The sequence below is a fragment of the Kalmanozyma brasiliensis genome (assembly GCF_000497045.1).
Source record: "Kalmanozyma brasiliensis GHG001 unplaced genomic scaffold PSEUBRA_SCAF2, whole genome shotgun sequence".
Lineage (NCBI taxonomy): Eukaryota > Fungi > Basidiomycota > Ustilaginomycetes > Ustilaginales > Kalmanozyma > Kalmanozyma brasiliensis.
In genome coordinates this window covers 279,088-296,477 of record NW_015961959.1, presented here as the reverse complement: position 1 = coordinate 296,477, position 17,390 = coordinate 279,088, and the positions used below count along the sequence as shown (strand labels likewise).

The 17,390-nt window shown below is 58.1% G+C and overlaps 7 protein-coding genes across 7 annotated transcripts; 3 read left to right on the top strand and 4 right to left on the bottom strand.

The window, feature by feature from the left end:
* Positions 1–490: 490 nt before the first annotated feature.
* Positions 491–6,175, top strand: PSEUBRA_002603 (Protein kinase domain protein; the record flags this gene model as incomplete). The annotated part of the gene is made up of 1 exon (XM_016437044.2): positions 491–6,175. One exon carries the CDS (start codon positions 491–493, stop codon positions 6,173–6,175), a length of 5,685 nt encoding a protein of 1,894 aa, XP_016292512.2.
* A 66-nt stretch (positions 6,176–6,241) lies between these two features.
* PSEUBRA_002602 (Vps52/Sac2) lies at positions 6,242–8,377 on the bottom strand (the record flags this gene model as incomplete). The annotated part of the gene is made up of 1 exon (XM_059464855.1): positions 6,242–8,377. One exon carries the CDS (start codon positions 8,375–8,377, stop codon positions 6,242–6,244), a length of 2,136 nt encoding a protein of 711 aa, XP_059320690.1.
* A 462-nt stretch (positions 8,378–8,839) lies between these two features.
* PSEUBRA_002601 (Small GTPase superfamily, ARF/SAR type) lies at positions 8,840–9,583 on the bottom strand (the record flags this gene model as incomplete). The annotated part of the gene is made up of 1 exon (XM_016436990.1): positions 8,840–9,583. One exon carries the CDS (start codon positions 9,581–9,583, stop codon positions 8,840–8,842), a length of 744 nt encoding a protein of 247 aa, XP_016292510.1.
* Positions 9,584–10,476: 893 nt separating this feature from the next.
* Positions 10,477–11,412, top strand: PSEUBRA_002600 (Rpn11/EIF3F C-terminal domain protein; the record flags this gene model as incomplete). The annotated part of the gene is made up of 1 exon (XM_016437005.1): positions 10,477–11,412. The coding sequence occupies one exon, from the start codon at positions 10,477–10,479 to the stop codon at positions 11,410–11,412; it is 936 nt and encodes a 311-aa protein (XP_016292509.1).
* A 503-nt stretch (positions 11,413–11,915) lies between these two features.
* PSEUBRA_002599 (uncharacterized protein) lies at positions 11,916–13,628 on the top strand (the record flags this gene model as incomplete). Its single annotated transcript, XM_016437003.1, has 1 exon — positions 11,916–13,628. One exon carries the CDS (start codon positions 11,916–11,918, stop codon positions 13,626–13,628), a length of 1,713 nt encoding a protein of 570 aa, XP_016292508.1.
* Positions 13,629–13,718: 90 nt separating this feature from the next.
* PSEUBRA_002598 (uncharacterized protein) lies at positions 13,719–15,227 on the bottom strand (the record flags this gene model as incomplete). Its single annotated transcript, XM_016436995.2, has 1 exon — positions 13,719–15,227. One exon carries the CDS (start codon positions 15,225–15,227, stop codon positions 13,719–13,721), a length of 1,509 nt encoding a protein of 502 aa, XP_016292507.2.
* A 1,059-nt stretch (positions 15,228–16,286) lies between these two features.
* On the bottom strand, positions 16,287–16,984 carry PSEUBRA_002597 (uncharacterized protein; the record flags this gene model as incomplete). Its single annotated transcript, XM_016436991.1, has 3 exons — positions 16,287–16,309; positions 16,458–16,494; positions 16,661–16,984. The coding sequence occupies 3 exons, from the start codon at positions 16,982–16,984 to the stop codon at positions 16,287–16,289; spliced, it is 384 nt and encodes a 127-aa protein (XP_016292506.1).
* Positions 16,985–17,390: the final 406 nt, after the last annotated feature.

Below are 17,390 nucleotides of genomic sequence, written 5' to 3'. Positions count from 1 at the left end.
ATGGCGGCATCGGAATTCACCTTTTGGGTCCAGTCAGAGAAATCACTCTCTGAATGTGACAGATGTGACTGATGGATTCAAGCTCGCCGATGAAGCCATCACAACGCTCTTTCCTTGATCACATCCCTCCTTCGCTATCACGACCCCAAACTCGACAAAGGCACTCCTTGGTCGCAACCCAGCTACCACCTTGGCGTTGCAAGCGGACGGCAGCGATCAAGCAAGCGACAAGCGTACTGGGTAGGACCGACACAGAACAGCTTGCCTCCTGCTCATCGTGATGGATCGTCAATTCTTCGCTATCTCAGCTGCATCGCTCGCTCCCAACACTTGATGGTCCCATCTCCCGCTCCATCTATCGGTCTGCCTAAGGAAGTCCTCGTCGGAACAAGAGCACTTCCGCCTCGCTGTAGCATCGGCGTTCACCGAAGACAAGCTTCAACTTCCACTCCTTGAGCTACATGCGCTCAGCCTATTCGCCGCAGTCAAGATGTCGGACTCAAATCACGATGGAGATGCGGATCCCAGCGGCAGCACAGCCGTTCTCCCCACGCCTATAAAGGAAGACCCCATCCTGGAAGAGGACGAGAATGAGGAAGAGCAACAGCATCCAGCCAACACAGAAGCCAGTGGTGATACGACGGCTCCATCTCCGCTCAAACGACGAGGCCCCACCGTATCGTTTCGGGACCCTGACAGTAGTATGGATGAGGGGTTCTCGTCTGCAGCAACATCAGCCGACGACTCCGCACACAATCAACGCATACCTGCAGCCGGCGTGGGAACACGCACCCAACCCCGTCGCGCGCCTCGCTCCAGCTCCTCCCTTCGACATGTCACTACCTCTCGCTCACGAACAACCAGTCTCGCTCAGTCCCTGCCGGAAGATCGCGATGTCTCGAGCGATCCCAATTACTTTGACGATCCCTCCACCAGCCTCGTAGCACGTCAGGTCAACGTCGAAAAACGAAGAGCCGAACGTCAACGCCGACAGGATGCAGCTCTTCTCGCTGATCTAGACGACGAAGAAGAAGGAGAGGATGAATATTCCGTCGATAGTGCTGAGGAGGATGCAGTAGCGGCACGCAGAGTACGCAATGCAGAAGCAGTCGGTGTCGTCGACGAGAATGATTACTTTTCTCGCAGCGGCTCGGCGTACGACAAGGGCAAGGCGAAAGCGTCGGTACCGCATCAGGCCAACGGCGGCAGTACCCTCAACTGGTCCAGCGCGAGCGCCAGTGACGATAGCGATGACTGGGACGGCGAGAACCCAACCTTGCTGGCCACAGGTACCTCGACTTCAGCACGCACTCTGGCGGCGCCGCTAGACCCGATCGATCCGCACCATGATGCCCATGCCGCAGTCAGTGCTACGCCAGGTCCTAGCTTTCCCCTCGATCTCCACACTCCGGCCGACCTCGGAGAGCAAGAGACACCCGTTCTCGATCCTCGACATCGCTTGGAGTGGCAGAGCATGCTCGAATCCGTGCTGAATTCGGAGGTGCTCAAATCTGAAACAAAACGCATCAATTCAGTGGACACTCCGGACCTGTCCCGTCAAGAGCTTGGATACCAGCGCTGGCTTGACATTCGTGCCACACTGCGTGGCCGCGGCTCGCAACGCGGCGCCATCGACGAAGAGGAAACACGTCTCAAGGAAGGTTTCGGTCAGATGCTCAAAGACCTTGTGCAAGAGATCCGCGACTGCCGTGCCGAACAGATCGCGCGTGCTGACAGTGGTGTCGGTCCAGCTCCTTTCACGCATTCCCTGTCAACGCCTGCCGACAGCAGCGAAGCCGATTCTCTTGCCAAGGAAAACACCAGCGATTCTGATCCGCCCAGACCCGAGAATCCCAACGCCGACCCGGAAGCAGCAGCCATCCTCGCAGAAAAGGACAAGGTCCTCGCCGAGATTGGCTCCCTTCTCGGTCGCATCGACAGCGCGGAGGAGCAATTCCCGTCCAACAAGCGGGCAATTGAGATCGTCCCGGAGTGGGGAGATGCAGAGGTGCAAGCCAAGCTCGCCACAATTTACTGTTGGTATAACACCACTACCTCGCTACGTCTGCAGATCGACATCCTTCGCAAATGGACCGGATCCGACACCCTCGAGATCAATGCGCATAGCAGCGCCCGAGACGACGATGACGAGCGCAAGAAGCGCGAGCAACAGCAGCGCCCCGGCCGTGCTGCTGCAGACGAGGAGAGCACCTTTGTCGAGAGGATCCAAAAGGAAGGCTCGCTGCAATCGACCTTCGAGAAACGCACCCTCGCCGGACTCTACCAGCTGATCAACAAGTCGAAGGAGACCATCTTAAAATACAATAAGGAGTTCACCCGGATGGGCCTTCCGCCGTTCGAGCCGGAGCTTGTCACGCTCATCAACTTTCCCACAAGTCTGATGCAGGGCGCATTGCGCTTCCGCCTCGACTATGCGGGCAAGCTTGCGGAGCCGAGTGTGCTCATTGTCGACTCGCTCACCGACGATCTGCGAACGGCACTCGCCATGGCATGCCGAGTCAAGCTTCACTACCAAAGCACCATCGTCGCCGATCCTGAGCGCGGTTGGAACCTCAAGCCATGCATCGCTGACGGCTACGACGACGTGCTGCGAAGTGCGCTCAAGTTCTTCTTCAAGCTCTTGCGTCTCAAACTCAAGGCCAGTCTTTACTTCAAAGAGACCGAGATTCTTGAGCCCGAGTGGCGCTTCCTCAGCACGGCCGTCGAGTCGATCGAGGGCGGAGACATCATTGTGGCGACCAACATCACTCGCTTCGTCAATAAGCTCTTCGATCGTATCGCCCGCTACTTCAATCGCGAACTGACCGCCACCATGACGCAGCAGGATCAGCACGGTCGGCGCTTGCCCAACCCGACCTCGGGCCCGGTTGGCCTCGCAAAGTCGGATCAGACTGCGCCCGGTGCTGCCACTGGTCGCACAGCGCACGGAAAGAGCTTCATCACGCTCGAGGATCGAGCTAAGTGGATCCACAGCGTCTTCGACAGCGTACGAATCCGTTCTCGTAAGCTGCTGGGTTTTGCACGCGACATTCGAAATCGACTAGACAACGCAGCAGAGTACGATCTCGGTACTCTTCGCCCCTCGTCCGACTACCTCGAAGCCGACGACCGCTCTGTCGCCGAGTACAGCGAGCCGAACCATCCGGGTGGCATGACGCTCAGCTCCTTCATGTTGACGCTCATCGATCATGACTACTTCTTGGTCTACACCGAGGCGCTCGAGGAGGATGGCATCTACCTCGTTGCAGAGCCTAGCTTGCAAGACAAGCCGGATCTGATCCAAGAGCTTGTGTGCAAGTGTCTGCACCGTGTCCGACCCGGCGAGGAAGACTCGGCCATGGCTGCCGAGGCCACCGCCACTGCGCTCAACGCCGATGGTGAGGAGGGCGAGGATACGACGGCAGCAGCCGGAGTCGGCAACGCCACTGCGTTGCGAGACCAGCTCGAAAAGCAGACCACCGCCAGCGGACTTCGTGCCACCTCGACCAAGAACGATGACGACGCCGATGAAAGTCCCCGCTACATTCTGCTTCTCAGTCCACGTGATCCGTTCATGTGGACCGGCAAGGTGATGCATCACATCATGCCTCGCGTCGACATCTCGCTTGCCGACCGTCGTGTTCGCCTCATTGCAGATGGACCCAAGGGACGCCTCGAGCTGGCTAAGCGGCACTTTCAAAGCATTTTCGAGCATGCCGTTCCGGCGGAGGGCGGTCAAGACGGAAGCGAAGACGGTCAAGGCGCCTTCCCGCTGGAGACGCTCAACGACCAGATGGCACACATGAGCCGGGTCCAGTCCGGCCTCGAGGACATCAATAAGGGCGTCTACATGCTTTCCGACACCATCATCCGCAAAGTGCCCGAGATTCGTCGCCGTCTCCGTGGTTTCGGCGTGCGTGCACGTGCCAAGAGCGGAACACCCCGGTCGACCACCACTGATGCTCCGATTGGCGGACTTGGCGGCAGCTGTGATGAACTCATCCAGAACTGCTACTCGATGGCAGCGGAACACGGACGTCGTGCGCTGCCCTTTATAGAGTCGGCTCGATTGCGAGACCAAATGACGCTTGCCCTCGGTCGCCTTGCCATCGACTGGATCGCCTTCATCTGCGATGATTGCGTGCCGAGCGAGCGCAAGACGTTCAAGTGGGCCGTCACAGCCCTTGGCAACGCCAACCACATCACGTCGACCGAAAACATCTTCCGCCTCAACGAGCAAGATTTTGCTCTGCTTCGCGCCAAGGTCGCCTCGTGTATGGCTCTGTTGATCTCGCACTTCGATATTCTCGGCGCCAGAAGCAGCGTGGCCAAGGCACAGGAAGATCGTGAACGGCTCGAGCGCGAAAAAGTCGAGCGCAACCGCATCACTGCTGGAAGCTCGGAGGCGGTGCAGAATCTGGCGGAGGACTTTGAGCAGCTGCGTGTGCAGAGCACTGACCACGCCATCTCGATGCTGGAGAAGGCGAGGTCCGCCTTGGCTGGACCAGGCATCGGTGCCCAGAACCTCTTCAATAAGCTCGACGCAGCCATGCAGGCCACCGAAGAGCGCTGGATCTCCAAGATGCTCGAGTGGGATGCTGCGCGACATGAGTTGGATGTCGAGCAGCGTCTCATCGGTCGTGTGCTCGATGACACGCGCCTCGAGGATCGCAGCTTGCAGTTCCTCGCCCAGTCGGCGTCCAAGATCACCATTCGCTGGCAGCAGGGTCAGTTCATCGGCGGCGGTACGTTCGGCACGGTCTACCTCGCTGTCAATCTCGACAGCGGTGGTCTCATGGCGGTCAAAGAGATTCGTTTCCAGGACATCTCCTCGACGCCAAGTCTATATCAGCAGATCAAGGACGAGATGGAGGTCATGTCGATGCTGAGCCATCCCAACATTGTCGAGTACTACGGCATCGAGGTTCACCGCGATCGCGTCTACATCTTCGAGGAGTACTGCCAAGGAGGTTCGCTCGCCGCGCTCCTCGAGCATGGTCGCATCGAGGACGAGACGGTCATCCAGGTGTACACGCTGCAGATGCTCGAAGGACTCATCTACCTGCATTCGCAAGGCATCATCCATCGCGATATTAAGCCGGACAACATCCTGCTGGACCACGTGGGTGTGCTCAAGTACGTCGATTTCGGCGCGGCCAAGATTCTGGCTAAGAACAGCCGCACCATTCAACGTTCGCGCAAGACGGGTGGCATGGGCAACATCGGCATGCTCGCCCAAGGTGCCGCAGAGGGCGGCAAGCAAGGCGGCCCTGCGGGAGCGATGGCTAGTCTGCAGGGTACACCGATGTACATGTCGCCCGAGGTGATCAAGGGCAACTCGGACGGCCCCCAGTCTGCCGCAGACATCTGGTCTCTCGGCTGCGTCGTGTTGGAGTTCGCTACCGGCAAACGACCTTGGAGCAACTTTGACAACGAATGGGCGATCATGTTTCACATCGGCATGGCGGAACAGCATCCCGCGCTGCCAGATTCGAGCCAGCTCTCGCCGATGGGGATCGAGTTCATTCGCCAGTGTCTCACCATCAATCCTCGCCAGCGACCTTCGGCGATCCAACTCAAGGAGGATCCGTGGATGCGCAGTCTCATCGAGGAGCTGGATGCAGCCAACGAGGCAGAGGCGGCGGCAGAACTGGCGGGCTTACCGGTCGGTGGGCTTGGCGAGGCGAGCTACGAGGACGTCGCCAGCTCGTCGAGCGGTTCCAGTCACAGCAACTCGCTGGAAGCAGGACACCAAGCGCCGCAAACACCAGGTGGCCAGCCGAGCCTGTTCAAGAGCCTAGATCGCAACGTGTCGTCGCTCAACAGCATGCGTAGTCGGTGGAGCAGCAGCGAGGCGGCCAGTGGCTCGAGTGGCGGGACAGGCGTCACGACGCCGTACAACCCGAGCATGAGTCTCCGCGCCAGTCTCGGGTTTCGCCAGCAACAGCAGGCGCAGCAGAAGGAACGAATCGACGAAGAAGGCGGAGGAGATCAGCCAGAGGAGGAGGCAGAGGAGGCAGAGGAAAGACCACTGCACGTCCCCGGTCATCCCAACCACTCGCATCCGGGGTCGTCGGCCATCGTCGCCGATCTGCAGTATTCGCGAGAGGAGGCGCAGAGACAGGCCATGTTGAGACACGATTCCGATATGAGCGCTCTCCCTGACGAACCCTGATTATTACGGAACTCAAATTCATACAGCCAGCCACACTCACACTGTCGAACCCCGTCCAGCATGAGATTACGCACTGATAGTGAGCAGCGTTTCGTTCCAGAACGCGTACTCGTTCTGGACCTTGGGGTGTGTACCGAGCGCGCTGGCTTGGGTGACGGCCTCAATGGCGCTGATGAGCGTCTTGATGGTGCGCACCTTGTCCGGCTGGGACCAGTTGGGTGAGGCTTTGGTGGTGGTGATGGTTTTAGCTAGTTCGGCCCGAAGTCGCTGGAGGGAGGAGAGAATGCCTTGATCAGGCGCGTCTTGGAGGAGCCATAGGGTTTTGGTGAGCAAACTTGTGTAGCGGATGACGATGACCTCTGCGGTTGTCGGCGTGAGCGGTGGCACGGAAGCAGAGGTGGAGGAGAAGGTGTTGAGGACGCTCCACATGCCTCCTGTCGCTGAAGGGGTGGTACCGGAGGTGAGCGCGGTGAGAGCGGCAACTTGATCATCGAGAAACTTCTTGACCAGCGGGTAGGCGTGGATCTTGAACCCCATCAGTGCGCCTTCAACCAACGCGTTAGCGCAACCTCTCGACTCGAGCAACCCCAGCACCGCATCGTTCAGCTGCAACATGCTCAGCAGCGAAAAGTACCCGCTGGGACTGGCGATCCCACCCCCTCCCGCGGAGACGACCGAGGTCGCAGTAGCCGCCAATCCCGCAGCACCTTTCGCCGAGGCAGGCGTGAGCAGACTCTTCGTGAAGGACGACCACGTCGAAACCGAAGGCTCCATGATTTGTTTAAAAATCTCCTCGCTCGCACCTCGCCCTTTGAGCTGCTTGCGTTCCGCCGAACTCAACTGCACCGGTGTAGCGTCCAACTCGGGCTCCTCCATCATCTCATCACCCGTAATGCTCGCGCTTTCCTCCGGCCCCACCTCGTGCATCGGAGTCGACACGCTGCTCTTTCCACCCGTGGGGGAGGAACCGTCTTTGCCGACCCCCTCAAAGAAGCGCGCGAGGAAGGTGTATTCCGAACAGACATTGTCGACGAGCACGAGCGAGAGAGAGCGAAAGAGGTTTTCGGGACAAGCCTTGAACGTGGGATCGTCGGCGAGGTAGCCTAGGACGGTGGCTGCGTTGCTTTCGAGCCGCGCGTACTGCAGGCGGGTGGAGGGAAAGAGCCATGAATCGGAGCTGCTTGTGTCGGCGTCAGAGGCACCCGCCGACGCGCTGCCAGCTTTCCCTGTTGAAGTTGGATAGAAAGGGGCGGTGCCCGCATTGCTGCCTACACTCTTGGTGAGCGCGGCCATGCTACTTTGCATACTTGATATGGATGTTCCCGCGTACGCTTTGCTAGATGATGGAAGGGCGTCGGTGATAAGCGAAGGACTGCTCCCCTCGCTCCATCTCTTTCGCGCAACCCCCAGACTGCGCGCATACCTCCGGAAGGCAGTTTCGAAATACAACCTCGCTGCACCGACGTAGCTCCGTTGCACATCGATCGCCGCTCGGGGCATGTGTCTGCTCAGAAAGGCATACAGCGGTCGGTGGTGCCGCAAGAGCACGCTCGTCTGAATCACCTGCAGATTCGTTGTGACCGAGCTACGCAGTGCGGCATGAGGGGTGATGAGGAAGGACCGCAATTTGGAGGCTACGACGTTGCGACAGGCCTCTGCGACGGTGCGCACCTCGCGTACTGCGGGGACGTCGGCGGTGTCGGTGGGGAGGGTGGTGGGGTTGGTTGCGTCGAGCGCGCGCTCCAACTGACGAACCGCTTTGAGCCACAGATCGGGTCGAGCCTCAGGGTCTGTATCGAAGAACAGGTCGACGATGCGAGGGGAGAGCGCGATGTCCGTGAGAAAGGACGCAAGACGGATCTCGACATCCCGCGTAGCGTCCAGCCGCGAGTCGATCGCATGTGAGGTGTTCTGCAGCGCCGAGATGTGGGTTGATAGCGTCGACAGGTCCGATTGAAAGGTCGATAGGAACGTTTCTAGGGACGTGAGGAGTTGTTTGGAGGACGACGCTTGCTGATGCAGGGAAAGGAAGGTGGGTGCAAGGGCAAGATACTGCTCGTCCTGTCGTTGGGAGTGCTGCGTTTGGTCGGAAAGGGCGCGGGCGTAGAGGTCTTGGATGGAGGTCGAGGAGGACGAGGTAAGGGCTGCGGCAGAGGAGGCTTTGTAGGCGAGCGCCTCGGCGTGCGCGTCGTCGACCGGCATTGTGTTCCGCCAAAGGGGAAAGAGGATGATGATGAGAAGATGGGACGTGGAAGATCGGCGAGTGTTGGTTGAGCGCTCGGCGCGGTCCAGGGTCCGAGCGTGCATCCGCGGTGAATTTCAGAATTCGCACCTTGCAGCACGCTCTCTTCTCCGGACTCTCTCAACAGCTCTTAAATGGTTACGAGGTCACTCTTCTCAACGTCAGAACACGTCATAAAAGGCTGCAGCGGGACAGAGGCCGGCTAGCAAGACAATGCGGCACATTCATTGATCACACAAAGAAGCCGAAGAAACAACGTGACGGGTATTGATATGCCAAAAGAACAGGATGCTGGTAGTCTTGACAGAGGTGATCCTTTCAGGTTCCACAATGACACAGAGAAAGCATGAGGCTAGAGCGGTGGGTTCGTAGATCGACAGCCAAGGAGGGATAAGGGCATGCTTATGCTGTATCTCGGCGCACTACTTGCCTACCGGACTCCTCGCCACGAGCCATTTCAGCGTAACATCAATGTTGACCTGGTTCTTGCTGCTGATGCTATAGCAGCTCACCTCGCGATTCGCAATGGTGTCGAGCTTCATGATATTAATGACGTCGTCGACCCTCGCTGCGCCCTTGATGTCGTTCTTGGTGGCCAATACGAGCAGCGGTACACCTGCAAGGTGCGGTCGCTCAATGAGCGCGTGCAATTCTTCCGTCGCCACGGCCCATGCTGATGGGCTCTGTGTGCTGGATCCAGCTGCCAGAGCAGATGCGGATGCGGATGCAGGATCCTCCTTCTTGGGTGCTGTTGTGGACGCTGCCGGTGCAGGGGCGGATGCGGACTTTGTGCTGGTTGGCGCTTGTGTGATGGTGGAAGTGGATCCTGACTCGCTCTTGGCGCTCGGAAGCGGTACTGACGAGTCGATGACAAAGACGATGGCAGACACGCCTCTGCAATACCTCTCCCACATGCTGCGGAATCTTGGCTGTCCACCGATATCCCACACCTTGATAGTGGTGTTGCCCGAACGTACTTTACGCATGTTGAAGCCGACGGTCGGGACCATCTCGTCCGCGAACTGGCCCGAAGAGAGCAGGTTGACCAGCGAGGTCTTGCCCGCCGCTTGCAGTCCGACTACGCATATCTCGAGGTGTTTTGAGAACAGAAGCGATCGAAGGTATAGGAAGAGCGAGGAGAAGAGCGAGCCGATACCTGACGACATGGTGTATGATTCAGTCCGGACTGCGCGTGTGTTTGTCTTTCTTGAGAGTTTTGGGAGCGAATAGAAGAGTTTTCTAGAGCCTCTATGTCGAGGTGACCCTTTTGAAACCGCAATGAGACCGTTTCGACTGATTTGAGGCTATCGAGCGGGTATGGTGCAGGGAATGCGTGTGTTTATAGGAGCGACAGGTGACGCAGGCCAGCGGTAGCGTCGAGGTTTGATCAGGATGCTTGAGCGGGGTGCAGATGAGCGTTGATGATTGCAATGTTGGTGGTGACGGGCAAAGGATCAGGATCAGCCGAGCTCTGGATGCCAAGAGGGTCCCTTGGCTGTGCGGAGGTGTGTTTACGATAGGGTGAGGTGACCGCATCATTGGATTTGAGCCCTGCATTGTCCTCTGACTGACTGACTGAGCCTCGCCCGCCTGCTTAATTTTAAGGCTTTTGGGTTGTTGGCCATGCGATGCCACCACAGCGCGTGTGGAGGATTGGCAGCTGGATTACATAAGCATCGCCTTTCGAGCTGCGATCACGGCTTTGGAGTGGACGCGTTGGCCGCAATTTCGCAGCTGTTGCTCTCCACCTGCAGCTCCGCACCGTCATCTTTCCTCAACACTTCAGCATCAATCACCAGCATCGCAACCGTCTCTTCGTAGCATCATCGAGCTCAGCCCGCACGACGACACATCCTCCTAGGTGATCATCAAGATCGTACACATCAACTTCTCCGAGACCCCTACCTTCCGTCTCAGCTCAGCAAGTGTCGACCTTCCAGCACGCTATAGCTTTCGAGTACCAATCTCAACTCTGCGCTGCAGGCCTTGCTTCCACACAAACAACGATCAATCTCGCAGCCCCGAGCAGTCGCGCTGACACAAACATAGGTAGCCCGCCATGGACTTTCAATCGATGATGCAGCAGGCGCGAATGGGCGGTGGCCCTGGCGCAGGAGGAGCGCCCGGCGATGCACCACAGAACGACAATGCAGAGATGGTGTACATCTCGTCGCTAGCGCTCATCAAGATGCTCAAGCACGGCCGAGCTGGTGTGCCCATGGAGGTGATGGGTCTGATGCTGGGATCCTTCATCGACGACTACACCGTCTCGGTCATCGATGTCTTTGCCATGCCCCAATCAGGAACCGGAGTCTCGGTCGAGGCCGTCGACCCTGTGTTCCAGACCAAGATGCTGGACATGCTCAAGCAAACCGGTCGCCCCGAAATGGTCGTTGGCTGGTATCACTCGCATCCCGGTTTTGGGTGCTGGTTGAGTAACGTCGACATTAACACCCAACAGTCGTTCGAGCAGCTCAACCCGCGCGCGGTAGCCGTCGTCGTCGACCCCATCCAGTCGGTCAAGGGCAAAGTGGTCATCGACGCTTTCCGCCTCATCAACCCTTCCACCGTCATGCTCGGCCAAGAACCCCGCCAAACCACCTCCAACATTGGCCACCTCAACAAGCCCTCCATCCAGTCGCTCATTCACGGCTTGAATCGACACTACTACTCGATCGCCATCGGATACCGCAAGACGGAGCTCGAACAGAGTATGCTCAACAACCTTCACAAGCGCAACTGGACCGAAGGATTGAGGTTGCGCGACTTTGGAGAGCACAAGGAGAACAACAGGAAGGCGATCGAGCGCATGCTCTCCTTGTCCGAGGCGTACAACAAGTCGGTGCAGGAGGAAAGCACCCTGACGGCGGATCAGCTCAAGACGAGGCACGTCGGCAAGCAGGACCCCAAGCGCCATTTGGAGGACGCAGTGGAGCAGACGATGGGAGACCAGATCGTGCAGAGCTTGGGGACGATGTTGTTGGCAGAGTTGTAAGGTGTTGAGCCGATTTGTGTGTTCTTGCAATCCATCGCAGATTCTACGTTGCTTTGTCTCTAATGTGCGGCAAGAGAATTGGGCTATATGCGAGCGCAGACTGCTTGGACTTGAGCCCTTGATGGTATTCCGACCGCAGACTGAGATACAGAACTGTGCAATGTCGGCTTTCCTTCTTGAGACCTCGGCATAAGGCCGATGCATCAGTCACGAGAGCCATACAGTATCATCGGGTCATCGCCATCAGATTGACCCGACGAACCGGAAAAGCCGAAAGACGTCTGTATCATCCCACGCCAACCGCCTTATCCGGTCGTGTTCTGTTTGTGGGTGATTGCGCAATTCCCATTTCTTCGAGAACGACCCTTAAAAACGTGCTTTCCACGTCTAGCCGAGCTATATTTCATCGAAAGACCCCGCTCGAGATCTTTCTTATCTTCTTCCTTGAACACCATCGCCCACCATCCATCAGCATCACCAGCGGTACGCAGGGGCTCGCCTCCATGGCTTCTTCTGATTTGGCGCGTCTTCAACCGCGCACGCGCGCAGCCGGCCCCGAAAGCGTGCTCATCATCGGCGGCGGCGCCACGGGGCTCGTCACCCTGCGCAACCTCGCTGAAGAGCAGGGCCGTGACTCTGCCGGCAGCTACCCGCTCTTTTCCGCACTTCTGGTCGAGCGCCGTGACGATGTCGGTGGGGTGTGGTACTGGTCCGACGAGACGTACAATCTGGAACGCACGCTTGGGCCTGACCGCGTACAAGGCTTGTCGCCGCTCTTCGACCCTCGAGGCCGCCCACACTGGCCATCACCTGCATACCTCAACCTGAGGGGCAACGTCCTGCCCGAGTTCCTCGAATTCTCAGGGAGGAAGATGGAGCCTCCATCGAACGGGGAGACGTTTCCGAGCCTGCAGGAGACGCACACCTACTTGCGGCAGTTCGCTCAGCCATACAGGAACTTCATCAGATGCGGGGTAGAGGTGTTGCGCGTACAAGAGCTTCCCCAGGGCTCTGGCTGGGAGGTGACGCTCAAGCACTGGAGCACACCCGCAGTGGAAAGTGCGGCAGCGGTGTCCTTCACCCCTTCCGTCGAGACTCGCCGGTTCGACCGCGTCATCGTCGCCGCTGGTTGGTACGACACACCCTTCTACCCGGACGCTCCCGGCATGGACGAGGCCAGAAACGCAGGCCACGTACACCATTGCAAGCACTATCGCGACTCGATGCCGTATGTCGGCAAGAAGGTCGTCGTGGTGGGCAACAACAACTCGGCAAATGAAGTGGCTGCTCATCTGGCGCCGTTCAACTCGGTCGAGAACCCCGTGTATCGGTCCGCAAAGACCAAGCCGGTGGACAAATGCCCAAGTTTGCCGGATGAGAGGATCAAGGATGTGGGCATGATCACGCACTACCACCTGCGCACCTCGTCTGGGAAAAGCAAGGTGGATCTGACCCTGCTGGATGGAAGCATCATCACCGACGTCGACTACATCATCCTCGGCACTGGGTACGGGCAGAAGTACCCGTGGTTGCACGTTCTCACTGACGCCGCCCGCACCAATGGCTCCGGGGAAGTGGATCTCCTCACGCCAGAATGGTTGAGGGGAACCCGCGTACCGCACACGTACAACCACGCGCTGTACGCCAAGAACATATCCCTCGCCTTTGTCGGACTGGTGATCTCGACCATGCCGTTTTCGTTCAACGACCTGATCAGCGCCTGGATCGTCGCTGTGTGGAGCGGCAAGATCCCCTTCCCCTCGTCCACCGCCTCGTTGCTCCAGTTCGAGACCGATCGTCTGGAGTACATCTACCAGTCCCGTCTCACGTCTGCCCGCACCGAAGAGGCAAGGTCGCGCATCGACCCGAAGGACCCCCTCACCTACATCGGCTACCACCTTCTTGGCGGGAGTCTGAAAGAAGGCCCCCCGAGCGAGCTGCACTTTGGCGCACAGCTGTATGCCGAACTGGAGCAGGCCGATCCGGAAAGGGTCAAGATGTGGGACTGGAAATGGGACGCGGAGCGGGAGGCAAAGCAAACAGGCATGTATAGGAGAAAGGCACAGTGGCTGGAGGAGAACAGGGAAAGGATACGCAATGATCCGTTTGATCTGTTGGGCAGTAATAGAGAGAGGTATGGACATCTCGTGGGGGAGCTGGTCAGTGCGGATTGGAGAAAAGGTGTGGATGGGGAGAGGATTAGGGCGAGGATATAGATCGTCGAAAGAGTATAGAGAAATGCATAGCTTCAACGCTGCTTCACATGCCTATCTGTTTGATCGGTTGTCATTGCTTTGCGATGATTGTCATTTGCCTTTTGTTACGGCCGAAGGTGAAGGTGTCTTGCCGGTCTTGCCGTCAGCCGTCTGAGCAGCCGACTTATCGTTCCGGGTCGTCCTACTGGAACCGCTGCCACCGCCTGACTTGGGAGTCGGCTGATTCGGCTTGGAGTTGCGCTGTTGGTAAGCAACTTTTCCGCCAGCTCCTGCATTCGGACTGCTCGACGAGATGACAGGCTTGGAGCCTCTCCTGGCCGCAGATGCGTTTGTGGGTTTGGGGGAGGGTTTCTTTGCTTCCTGCGCCGAGCCTGTCGCAGCTGCAACAGCGCCAGCAGCTTTTGTCGAGGTAGCCCCTGGTTTGGCAGGCACCATGGCAGTCGAATTTGTCCGACAGGCAGCTTCGAGCGCTCTCTCTGATGCTGATGCCCGCCCTTCTGCCTCCACCAACGCTTTGTCAATAGCCTCGATCAGCTGGTGACAGTCGTGCACTTCTTTGCGCAGCTCCTCTGTCTCTGCTGTGCCGGCAGCGGCATCAGCATTGATGCGCGCGCCAGACGTCAGCAGTGCTCCGAGCTCGTCGTTCTCCCGTTGGAGCTTGTCCAGCCGTTGAAGCAGTCGCACGCCGAGAACGGCGTTGGCTGGTGGTAAAGCTGCGCTGGCAGTGTCGTGACTGCTGTTCTCTGCACCTGCCGACTCCCACGCCGCCCAGGCTTGTTTTGGCTGGAACCCGACAGCTTCCGTTCGCATGCGTAGGTGGTCGTCGCGCTTCTCGTAGGCATCGATGATGGAGCGGAGAGACGAAATGTAGTCCAGCACCGACTTGTCCACCGTCCCAGCTTCGGTCGCCGCATCTGCCTCGGACCGCAGCGAAGGTGGTGTCGTACATCGTTCCGGAACGCTAGGCAATGGCGGATATCGGAGCGAGATGCCAGACCGAAGCTCGCCCGAAGCAGTAACAGGAGCATTTGAAGGAAGCGACTGAGAGTGGCGAGCAGCTGCATGGCTCGTGCTGTGGGGAAGTGGCTTGCTAGGTAAGGACGCGGTTGGCCCGACAAGGCTGAGGTGCGAGACCTGCGACTCTAGACTTGGACTCGGACCTTGCGACGGGTAGACGAGGGTGCTGAGCCGCGAGCGGCCTGTGCTGGATCCCGGACTGTGACCGGACGATAGAGAGCCCTGCATGACGTGGCTCGGCGGGCCATACTCGTTGCCCGCCAGATATCCGCCTTGTGGGAGTGCAGTTTGGTAGCCTAGATCATTCGGTGAAGCGAAGGATTGCGATTGAGCATGGTACGAGGGAGCAGCGCGCTGCATATGTTGCGAGTACGGACTGAAGGATGTCTGGCCATGATTTGCGTAGGGATTCGATGTGGGGTAGTGCTGTGGCGGTTGATAGTAGCCTTGCTGTTGCTGGAAGGGTTGCCCGGCGTAGTGAGCATAGCCTGGATCCTGGCCGTATTGCTGTGACGGATCGTAGTCGTGATACTGCTGCTGATGGTCCTGCGGCTGAGCTTGCCCCCGGTATGGCACCGACATGCTGGTGGCCGGCGGTCGAGATAGTTAAGCAATCGGACCTAAGCCTGTATCGATCTGGACATGGCTGTGCTGGTCATGGATGATGAGTCAGAGTTCTGAGACGAGCGTCGGCTCGACCGCTGAAATGAAGCGTGCGCGTTGCCTTCCGATGGTGGTGGGAGCAGCGAAGGCCTCGATTGTCACGAGATGAACAAGGGTGTTGTCCTGACAAGCACGAACCCTGGAATGTGCTTGTCGAAAGCGAAGGTTGGCTCTCCACAGTTTCCCGAGTGACGTTTATCGGGCACCCACCGAAAAGCATCATAGAAAACGCGGTCACCAAATTCAGGGTCTGACCAACACTCACGCACGCGCATCATCAGCTCATCTGCCTCTCATCACCACCTACCACCATCCTCACGTCATCTCATATCACCAACGAGGCGACATTCACAGGATACAAGATGATTCGACGACCACCGACGAGCTTGTCAGTGCAGGAGTCTGACGTCGAGACCCTCAAAGCCTACCGCCGGGCCAAGATGATGCAGCACAACCCCAACCTCACCTCCTCATCCTTCGCTTCGGTTCGCCCGGACGAGTCGGGCTCCGTGCATGACTCACATCACAGCCATCAACACATGCATCACCATCATCACCATCATCACGCCCACTACCATGCTCGAGAAGGATCGGATGAGCAGGAAGATCCAGGGACCCAACCTGGCCTGTCACAGCAGGAGAACCACAATCCGAACCAGCCGCAGAATGGTACAAACAACACGTGATGCGGTCTCAGTCCAAGAACCTATTTGTCGCTACGCAAGAGCAGGTCCTGGTCAGCCATGCGCAGAAGAGGCGAGAGCGAGAGGACCCGGCTCGCGATCCCACGAGTCTCAAGGCCCTGGTCGTTTGGCAGCTTCCAGGCGCATGGTGCATCGACCACCTCACCCGAGAGGTCCTGCCTGCATCTCAATCGGCGAGGCGCGCATGCTCCAGGCATCTTCATACTGGTCACACATTCGACCGGTTCGAAAGAGACAAGATGCATTCCCGACAACAGAGACTCTCGAACCAGCCTCATCCGAAGATATCGCCAATCTCTGCGAGCATGCAAAAGATCCGACAACAGGAGGGACAAGGAGTAAGGTGACAGGAATCGAGGAATAGGAAAGCAGAGTCTTGGTCAGCAGGGCTCCTGGCGATCATCCCGTCGACGTGATGGTCGCTGCGCTACACGTTTGTACTCACCTTGGATGTAGCGCGCTCGGATCTTCTCGTCCAAGAACTGGTACAGAGACGGATGAAGCAAGACGCATAGGCATTTGTGTCAAGGACAGAGGGCAATCCAAGTTCATCAGTATGCAAGACCAAGTGTGTGAGCCAGCCCGGACAGTCAGAGAGCTCCCCATGGAAAACTCGCTGGCTGCGGAACACGACACCGCATTCCTTACCCTTCCTTCGACGCCGGGCAAAGTAGGCTCCATCATGTCGTCGTCCTCATCATGCGCAGTGTCCGTTAGTCTCGAGCTGCTGCTTTGCTTCTTGTTGCTGTTGTTCTGGTAGAAAGGCGTTGCCGCGTCCGAACCATCCTGTAGCCCCGTGGTGTGCGTGCTCTGAGGTGTCTCGGCGTCGTCTGCTGCTGGCGTAGCGTCTCCAGCCATGTCCTCGTCCAGCGCCTCGGAAGAGCTACCGGCTCGAGCGTCGTCCTCGACGTCGACGTCGATGTGCTGAGCCGCACCCCCACTGGCTACCGATGAGCTGCTTGCCGAGGCCATCGTCGAGCGTGGAAAAGATACTTGGCTTGCCGGGGATGGCGCACGCTGCTGGGGTAATGTCGAGTCGCAAGAGTCGCAGGTCAATCTTTGTATGTGAATGAAAGCTACAGCGAAGCTTTGTGTGCGCTTGCGTTGAGAAGGCGATCAGGTTGCGGTGGACAGGTGTAGTAGCGGTTGAAGGCAGGACCCTTGGAGGAGAGCTCAGTTCTTCTCCACACCAACCAACGTGCATGGTCCGCGCAGCGTCAAGCAAATCTTTCGAATATGTTAAGTTGAGGACCCTCCTGCCATCGAAGATCGTCCAAACGAAAATCTCAGATTCCGGAAGATGGGAATTCGAGGTTTTTGTGGCGCGCGCTCTGTCTCTTCTTGATGGTGCTCAGCTCTGTCGTCGAGACGATCATTC